Source organism: Salvelinus fontinalis, chromosome 24, assembly GCF_029448725.1.
Source record: "Salvelinus fontinalis isolate EN_2023a chromosome 24, ASM2944872v1, whole genome shotgun sequence".
NCBI lineage: Eukaryota > Metazoa > Chordata > Actinopteri > Salmoniformes > Salmonidae > Salvelinus > Salvelinus fontinalis.
Genome location: NC_074688.1, coordinates 41,602,776 through 41,612,513, shown reverse-complemented (window position 1 = coordinate 41,612,513; position 9,738 = coordinate 41,602,776). Strand labels below are relative to the sequence as shown.

Genomic DNA, 9,738 nt, shown 5'->3' with positions numbered 1-9,738 from the left:
GATTTTTTAACCATTCCTGAACCTGTGACCAGAAACAAGCTACATAGGGACAATACCAGAACAAATTATATTAGTGATTCTGTCTCTTCGCAGCAAAATCTACAGAGCTGAGAATGTTGTATGCCCCATATATGTAGCATTCTGTTGGTGGCAATAATTTTGTATAATAATTTCAATTGGAAAATAATTTTGTATAATAATTTCAATTGAAAAATAATTTTGTATAATAATTTCAATTGAAAAATAATTTTGTATGATAATTTCAATTGAAAAATAATTTTGTATAATAATTTCAAGTGAAAAACTCAGTGTTGAATCGTGTTGTTTTTGTGTCAGTTCATAAACCATGTTTCATGGAATCGCTTTCATGAAAATCTCTTCCCATTTATTTTGGAACCTGTGTGGCACAGCTGTCAAGATTTTTGTCCTCAAATAAAACTGCTATATTTTTCTATTTATGCCAGTTCCTTTCAGCCAATTTGTATCTTTAATATATGGCAGGCAAACACGTTCCCTAACTTCTCCCTTTTCCACTGGCCTCCTCTATTTTTGTGGTAATGCTGCAATCAGTTGGTTGTAAATTTGGTTTGAGAAGATATTACCATATATATTCGATAACTGCATGGGACATAATTCCTCCGTTTCTATTCATAATATCATTAATAAATATAATACCAATTATTTATTTATGTTAACCATAAAGAATGCTTTTTTATTAACCAGTATATTTGAGTTTAACCATAATATTTGTTGTAATATTTATTCTGTCTTTTCAGGAGGATAAAACTGAAAATGTCAGCAGCTTTGTATGGCTTGTTGAAGAAAAGACGATACTTTAAACAAAATGTCCTTTTCAATGAGTGGGAAATGAGACGTTGTAATCCGTATAAAGGCAAAACGGATGAGCCTTTCTACTGGATAACCATTTTGGGTTTAAGGATAATTTATGTATGAGTGAAGCTTTTAGTGAGAGGTTTAAAGCTTTAATATTTAATTATTTTAGCCCACCCCGAAAACTCATATTCATTATATAGACCCATTTAATTTTGTCTGTAAGAGTATTATTTCTTGTTTGATTATATAACTACAGTTAGAAACTTGAGGAAAGAACATGTGCATAAGTCTAGTAGTGACACGTTAGTGAATTAAGGCAGGTAGCCTAGTGGTTAGAGCGTTGGACTTGTAACCGAAAGGTTGCTGGATCGAATCCCCGAGCTGACAAGGTATAACATCTGTTGTTCTGCCCCTGAACAAGGCAGTACAGTCTCTAGGCCATCATTGTAAATAATAATTTGTTCTTAAACTGACTTTCCTAGTAAAATAAAGGAAAAAATAGTGATTCTGAATAGGCAACCAGTAATAAATGTGTCCATTTTCAATAGTAATTCAAAACGTTTAATGTAGGAAATGAAAAAGGATCAGTAGTGATCAGTACTGACAACACTACACGGGTAAATGGCAGTCGGCATACAGCAGAAATGTATAGGCATTTTGTTGTAATTCGACTTGTGAGCACTTCATATTTCCTCCTCAATTCTGGCATGTTCCATCAGCCTAGTGGTTAGCTCCATCAATACATGCCATGTTCCATCAGCCTAGTGGTTAGCTCCATCAATACATGCCATGTTCCATCAGCCTAGTGGTTAGCTCCATCAATAAATGCCATGTTCCATCAGCCTAGTGGTTAGTTCCATCAATACATGCCATGTTCCATCAGCCTAGTGGTTAGTTCCATCAATACATGCCATGTTCCATCAGCCTAGTGGTTAGCTCCATCAATACATGCCATGTTCCATCAGCCTAGTGGTTAGTTCCATCAATACATGCCATGTTCCATCAGCCTAGTGGTTAGTTCCATCAATACATGCCATGTTCCATCAGCCTAGTGGTTAGTTCCATCAATACATGCCATGTTCCATCAGCCTAGTGGTTAGTTCCATCAATACATGCCAGAATTGAGTAGGAAATATGAAGTGCTAACAAGTCGTGAAACGTCCCAATTTATCACTAATTACTACATCAATCAATACTGGTTTACTACACATCTCAATAGCAATCAAGGATTAAAACCAGTAGGTTTTGTGTAGATATTGTGTAGTAGTAATTTAGTAGTACTTTTTCATGAGAGGAAGAAGAGAGACATAAACACACTCTTGTCTTGATTGATCAGATTTAATTTTACACACATTTAAAAAGTCATATTAAAACGTAATAAAGTAGATAACAATATAAATGACGTCTTCACTTGAAGGTTCGAGAGGAACCACCCTTTCTTTGTCTACGAAGGAAAAAAACACAACGACCGATCAGTTCAAATCTGTCCTGCTAGGTCACACACGTCTGTTCTCTGACACAACTGTCAGTCTCCCTCACCTGTCCTTCCTTCCACGCCCCCTGTCGTTGATCCGGTTCTCCCTGTTCCCCTGTTTCCTGGCTCCATGGCTAGGCCTGTCCTCTTCATCCAGAAGCTCTTTAGGGAACAGACTCTGCTCGTCAAAGGCAGCCTTCACCACTGCAGGAGGGCACAGAGAGTGAATAACATCCTGAAGGTAGTCTGCCACAAAACAACAGACCTGTATTATCTCTAAACTATATATTATCTTTGCATTGATATTTTAGTTTCTGTCTTTCACACCAATAAGGGGCGTACCCTCAGTGTTGGCAGGTAGGGGTGTCATTATTGGGCTGGTATTGGCTCTATGGTTGAAGTAGCGGTGAGGGTGTATGATAAACTCTGGTCTGGACAGCTCTCCTACAGACTGTACTTCTCCGATACGCAGCCCACTGAACGTGCCTACAGAGGGAGTGGAAACACACTGACGACTGTAGAGAAATATGTATGCACACACACACACACACACACACACACACACACACACACACACACACACACACACACACACACACACACACACACACACACACATCTGACTTCAGATGAGAGGAGAATAGAAGGCATGAGAATACAGGAAGGGAACCCATTATCTGAGTCTGGACTTACCAACATCAGTATTCAGTGGTGTCTCCCTATGGCCAGGTCGGCTGTCACTCACCCTCAGGCCCCGCCTCTCCTTGTAGCTCCGCCCCAAAATACTACTCGGAGGAGGACAGTCACCGGGAATACTACACACACACACACATCATGCACACATCATGCACACACACACATCGTGCGCAAACACACATCATGCACACCCACACACATCATGCACACACACACACATCAGGCACACACACAAACATCAGGCACACACACACGCACACACACACACACATCATGCAGAAACACACATCATGCAGACACACACATCATGCAGATACACACATCATGCAGAAACACACATCATGCAGAAACACACATCATGCAGAAACACACATCATGCAGAAACACACATCATGCAGAAACACACATCATGCAGAAACACACATCATGCAGACACAAACATCATGCAGACATTACATGACATCACAGTGAATTACTAAATGAAAGACATTCTGTCATGTGTTGTTGTACCCATCTCCTGTGTGTACAGTATGTTCAGTCTATTTGTCTCCAGGGGTTTTATAGCTGTGTTCAGTCTATTTGTCTCCAGGGGTTTTATAGCTGTGTTCAGTCTATTTGTCTCCAGGGGTTTTATAGCTGTGTTCAGTCTATTTGTCTCCAGGGGGTTTTATAGCTGTGTTCAGTCTATTTGTCTCCAGGGGGTTTTATAGCTGTGTACAGTATGTTCAGTCTATTTGTCTCCAGTGGGTTTTATAGCTGTGTACAGTGTGTTCAGTCTATTTGTCTCCAGTGGGTTTTATAGCTGTGTACAGTATGTTCAGTCTATTTGTCTCCAGTGTGTTTCCTAGCTGTGTACAGTGTGTTCAGTCTATTTGTCTCCAGTGTGTTTTATAGCTGTGTACAGTATGTTCAGTCTATTTGTCTCCAGTGGGTTTTATAGCTGTGTTCAGTATGTTCAGTCTATTTGTCTCCAGTGTGTACAGTATGTTCAGTCTATTTGTCTCCAGTGGGTTTCCTAGCTGTGTACAGTATGTTCAGTCAATTTGTCTCCAGTGTGTTTTATAGCTGTGTACAGTATGTTCAGTCTATTTGTCTCCAGTGTGTTCAGTATGTTCAGTCTATTTGTCTCCAGGGGGTTTTATAGCTGTGTACAGTATGTTCAGTCTATTTGTCTCCAGTGTGTTCAGTATGTTCAGTCTATTTGTCTCCAGGGGGTTTTATAGCTGTGTACAGTATGTTCAGTCTATTTGTCTCCAGTGTGTTTCCTAGCTGTGTACAGTGTGTTCAGTCTATTTGTCTCCAGTGTGTTTTATAGCTGTGTACAGTATGTTCAGTCTATTTGTCTCCAGTGGGTTTTATAGCTGTGTTCAGTATGTTCAGTCTATTTGTCTCCAGTGTGTACAGTATGTTCAGTCTATTTGTCTCCAGTGGGTTTCCTAGCTGTGTACAGTATGTTCAGTCTATTTGTCTCCAGTGGGTTTCCTAGCTGTGTACAGTATGTTCAGTCAATTTGTCTCCAGTGGGTTTTATAGCTGTGTACAGTGTGTTCAGTCTATTTGTCTCCAGTGTGTTTTATAGCTGTGTACAGTGTGTTCAGTCTATTTGTCTCCAGTGGGTTTTATAGCTGTGTACAGTATGTTCAGTCAATTTGTCTCCAGTGTGTTTTATAGCTGTGTACAGTGTGTTCAGTCTATTTGTCTCCAGTGTGTTTTATAGCTGTGTACAGTGTGTTCAGTCTATTTGTCTCCAGTGGGTTTTATAGCTGTGTACAGTGTGTTCAGTCTATTTGTCTCCAGTGTGTACAGTATGTTCAGTCAATTTGTCTCCAGTGTGTTTTATAGCTGTGTACAGTATGTTCAGTCTATTTGTCTCCAGTGGGTTTTATAGCTGTGTACAGTATGTTCAGTCTATTTGTCTCCAGTGGGTTTTATAGCTGTGTTCAGTATGTTCAGTCTATTTGTCTCCAGTGGGTTTTATAGCTGTGTACAGTGTGTTCAGTCTATTTGTCTCCAGTGTGTACAGTGTGTTCAGTCTATTTGTCTCCAGTGTGTACAGTATGTTCAGTCAATTTGTCTCCAGTGTGTTTTATAGCTGTGTACAGTATGTTCAGTCTATTTGTCTCCAGTGGGTTTTATAGCTGTGTACAGTATGTTCAGTCTATTTGTCTCCAGTGGGTTTTATAGCTGTGTTCAGTATGTTCAGTCTATTTGTCTCCAGTGGGTTTTATAGCTGTGTTCAGTGTGTTCAGTCTATTTGTCTCCAGGGGGTTTTATAGCTGTGTACAGTGTGTTCAGTCTATTTGTCTCCAGTGTGTACAGTGTGTTCAGTCTATTTGTCTCCAGTGTGTTTTATAGCTGTGTACAGTATGTTCAGTCTATTTGTCTCCAGTGTGTTTTATAGCTGTGTTCAGTCTATTTGTCTCCAGGGGGTTTTATAGCTGTGTTCAGTCTATTTGTCTCCAGTGTGTTTTATAGCTGTGTACAGTATGTTCAGTCTATTTGTCTCCAGTGTGTTTTATAGCTGTGTTCAGTATGTTCAGTCTATTTGTCTCCAGTGTGTTTTATAGCTGTGTACAGTATGTTCAGTCTATTTGTCTCCAGTGTGTACAGTGTGTTCAGTCTATTTGTCTCCAGTGTGTTTTATAGCTGTGTACAGTATGTTCAGTCTATTTGTCTCCAGTGGGTTTTATAGCTGTGTACAGTATGTTCAGTCTATTTGTCTCCAGTGGGTTTTATAGCTGTGTACAGTATGTTCAGTCTATTTGTCTCCAGTGGGTTTCCTAGCTGTGTACAGTATGTTCAGTCTATTTGTCTCCAGTGGGTTTTATAGCTGTGTACAGTATGTTCAGTCTATTTGTCTCCAGTGGGTTTCCTAGCTGTGTACAGTGTGTTCAGTCTATTTGTCTCCAGGGGGTTTTATAGCTGTGTACAGTATGTTCAGTCTATTTGTCTCCAGTGTGTTTTATAGCTGTGTACAGTATGTTCAGTCAATTTGTCTCCAGTGTGTACAGTATGTTCAGTCTATTTGTCTCCAGGGGGTTTTATAGCTGTGTACAGTGTGTTCAGTCTATTTGTCTCCAGTGGGTTTTATAGCTGTGTACAGTATGTTCAGTCTATTTGTCTCCAGTGTGTTTTATAGCTGTGTACAGTATGTTCAGTCTATTTGTCTCCAGTGGGTTTTATAGCTGTGTACAGTATGTTCAGTCTATTTGTCTCCAGGGGTTTCCTAGCTGTGTACAGTATGTTCAGTCAATTTGTCTCCAGTGGGTTTTATAGCTGTGTACAGTGTGTTCAGTCTATTTGTCTCCAGTGTGTTTTATAGCTGTGTACAGTGTGTTCAGTCTATTTGTCTCCAGTGTGTACAGTGTGTTCAGTCTATTTGTCTCCAGTGTGTACAGTGTGTTCAGTCTATTTGTCTCCAGTGTGTTTTATAGCTGTGTACAGTATGTTCAGTCTATTTGTCTCCAGTGGGTTTTATAGCTGTGTACAGTATGTTCAGTCTATTTGTCTCCAGTGTGTACAGTATGTTCAGTCTATTTGTCTCCAGTGGGTTTTATAGCTGTGTTCAGTCTATTTGTCTCCAGGGGGTTTTATAGCTGTGTACAGTATGTTCAGTCTATTTGTCTCCAGGGGTTTCCTAGCTGTGTACAGTATGTTCAGTCTATTTGTCTCCAGTGTGTTTTATAGCTGTGTACAGTATGTTCAGTCTATTTGTCTCCAGTGGGTTTTATAGCTGTGTACAGTATGTTCAGTCTATTTGTCTCCAGGGGGTTTTATAGCTGTGTTCAGTCTATTTGTCTCCAGGGGGTTTTATAGCTGTGTTCAGTCTATTTGTCTCCAGGGGGTTTTATAGCTGTGTTCAGTCTATTTGTCTCCAGGGGGTTTTATAGCTGTGTTCAGTCTATTTGTCTCCAGTGTGTTTTATAGCTGTGTACAGTATGTTCAGTCTATTTGTCTCCAGTGGGTTTTATAGCTGTGTACAGTATGTTCAGTCTATTTGTCTCCAGTGGGTTTTATAGCTGTGTACAGTATGTTCAGTCTATTTGTCTCCAGTGTGTTTTATAGCTGTGTTCAGTCTATTTGTCTCCAGTGGGTTTTATAGCTGTGTTCAGTCTATTTGTCTCCAGGGGGTTTTATAGCTGTGTACAGTGTGTTCAGTCTATTTGTCTCCAGTGTGTTTTATAGCTGTGTACAGTATGTTCAGTCTATTTGTCTCCAGTGGGTTTTATAGCTGTGTTCAGTCTATTTGTCTCCAGGGGGTTTTATAGCTGTGTACAGTGTGTTCAGTCTATTTGTCTCCAGTGTGTTTTATAGCTGTGTACAGTATGTTCAGTCTATTTGTCTCCAGTGGGTTTTATAGCTGTGTACAGTATGTTCAGTCTATTTGTCTCCAGGGGTTTCCTAGCTGTGTACAGTATGTTCAGTCAATTTGTCTCCAGTGTGTTTTATAGCTGTGTACAGTATGTTCAGTCTATTTGTCTCCAGGGGTTTCCTAGCTGTGTACAGTATGTTCAGTCTATTTGTCTCCAGTGTGTTTCCTAGCTGTGTACAGTGTGTTCAGTCTATTTGTCTCCAGGGGTTTCCTAGCTGTGTACAGTGTGTTCAGTCTATGTGTCTCCAGGGGTTTCCTAGCTGTGTACAGTGTGTTCAGTCTATTTGTCTCCAGGGGTTTCCTAGCTGTGTACAGTGTGTTCAGTCTATTTGTCTCCAGTGTGTTTCCTAGCTGTGTACAGTGTGTTCAGTCTATTTGTCTCCAGGGGTTTCCTAGCTGTGTACAGTGTGTTCAGTCTATTTGTCTCCAGGGGTTTCCTAGCTGTGTACAGTGTGTTCAGTCTATTTGTCTCCAGGGGTTTCCTAGCTGTGTACAGTGTGTTCAGTCTATTTGTCTCCAGTGTGTTTCCTAGCTGTGTACAGTGTGTTCAGTCTATTTGTCTCCAGGGGTTTCCTAGCTGTGTACAGTGTGTTCAGTCTATTTGTCTCCAGTGTGTTTCCTAGCTGTGTACAGTATGTTCAGTCTATTTGTCTCCAGTGGGTTTTATAGCTGTGTACAGTATGTTCAGTCTATTTGTCTCCAGGGGTTTCCTAGCTGTGTACAGTATGTTCAGTCTATTTGTCTCCAGTGTGTACAGTATGTTCAGTCTATTTGTCTCCAGTGTGTTTTATAGCTGTGTACAGTATGTTCAGTCTATTTGTCTCCAGTGTGTTTTATAGCTGTGTACAGTATGTTCAGTCTATTTGTCTCCAGTGGGTTTCCTAGCTGTGTACAGTATGTTCAGTCTATTTGTCTCCAGGGGTTTCCTAGCTGTGTACAGTGTGTTCAGTCTATTTGTCTCCAGTGGGTTTCCTAGCTGTGTACAGTATGTTCAGTCTATTTGTCTCCAGGGGTTTCCTAGCTGTGTACAGTGTGTTCAGTCTATTTGTCTCCAGGGGTTTCCTAGCTGTGTACAGTATGTTCAGTCTATTTGTCTCCAGTGTGTTTTATAGCTGTGTACAGTATGTTCAGTCTATTTGTCTCCAGTGGGTTTCCTAGCTGTGTACAGTATGTTCAGTCTATTTGTCTCCAGGGGTTTCCTAGCTGTGTACAGTGTGTTCAGTCTATTTGTCTCCAGGGGTTTCCTAGCTGTGTACAGTATGTTCAGTCTATTTGTCTCCAGTGTGTTTTATAGCTGTGTACAGTGTGTTCAGTCTATTTGTCTCCAGTGTGTACAGTGTGTTCAGTCTATTTGTCTCCAGTGGGTTTTATAGCTGTGTACAGTATGTTCAGTCTATTTGTCTCCAGTGGGTTTTATAGCTGTGTACAGTATGTTCAGTCTATTTGTCTCCAGGGGTTTCCTAGCTGTGTACAGTGTGTTCAGTCTATTTGTCTCCAGTGGGTTTTATAGCTGTGTTCAGTCTATTTGTCTCCAGTGGGTTTTATAGCTGTGTACAGTATGTTCAGTCAATTTGTCTCCAGGGGTTTCCTAGCTGTGTACAGTGTGTTCAGTCTATTTGTCTCCAGTGGGTTTTATAGCTGTGTACAGTATGTTCAGTCTATTTGTCTCCAGTTTGTTTTATAGCTGTGTACAGTATGTTCAGTCTATTTGTCTCCAGGGGTTTCCTAGCTGTGTACAGTATGTTCAGTCTATTTGTCTCCAGTGGGTTTTATAGCTGTGTACAGTATGTTCAGTCTATTTGTCTCCAGTGGGTTTTATAGCTGTGTACAGTGTGTTCAGTCTATTTGTCTCCAGTGGGTTTTATAGCTGTGTACAGTATGTTCAGTCTATTTGTCTCCAGTGTGTACAGTATGTTCAGTCTATTTGTCTCCAGTGGGTTTTATAGCTGTGTACAGTATGTTCAGTCAATTGTCTCCAGTGGGTTTTATAGCTGTGTACAGTATGTTCAGTCTATTTGTCTCCAGTGTGTTTTATAGCTGTGTACAGTGTGTTCAGTCTATTTGTCTCCAGTGTGTTTTATAGCTGTGTACAGTATGTTCAGTCTATTTGTCTCCAGTGGGTTTTATAGCTGTGTACAGTATGTTCAGTCTATTTGTCTCCAGTGTGTTTTATAGCTGTGTACAGTATGTTCAGTCTATTTGTCTCCAGTGTGTTTTATAGCTGTGTACAGTGTGTTCAGTCTATTTGTCTCCAGTGGGTTTTATAGCTGTGTACAGTATGTTCAGTCTATTTGTCTCCAGTGTGTACAGTATGTTCAGTCTATTTGTCTCCAGTGGGTTTTATAGCTGTGTACAGTATGTTC

General features: G+C 40.3%; 1 protein-coding gene across 1 annotated transcript in view; it reads right to left on the bottom strand.

Moving 5' to 3' along the window:
- Positions 1 to 1,372: 1,372 nt before the first annotated feature.
- LOC129822452 (WD repeat-containing protein 49-like) overlaps positions 1,373 to 9,738 on the bottom strand; it is a gene marked incomplete at its 5' end in the record, with an annotated part of 64,222 nt that continues 55,856 nt past the window's right edge. The window contains 4 exons of the mRNA XM_055880742.1: positions 1,373 to 2,278; positions 2,374 to 2,512; positions 2,651 to 2,794; positions 3,002 to 3,123. Of these exons, the coding sequence (XP_055736717.1) occupies positions 2,242 to 2,278; positions 2,374 to 2,512; positions 2,651 to 2,794; positions 3,002 to 3,123 (442 nt within the window). The remainder of the gene's footprint in view (positions 2,279 to 2,373; positions 2,513 to 2,650; positions 2,795 to 3,001; positions 3,124 to 9,738) is intronic.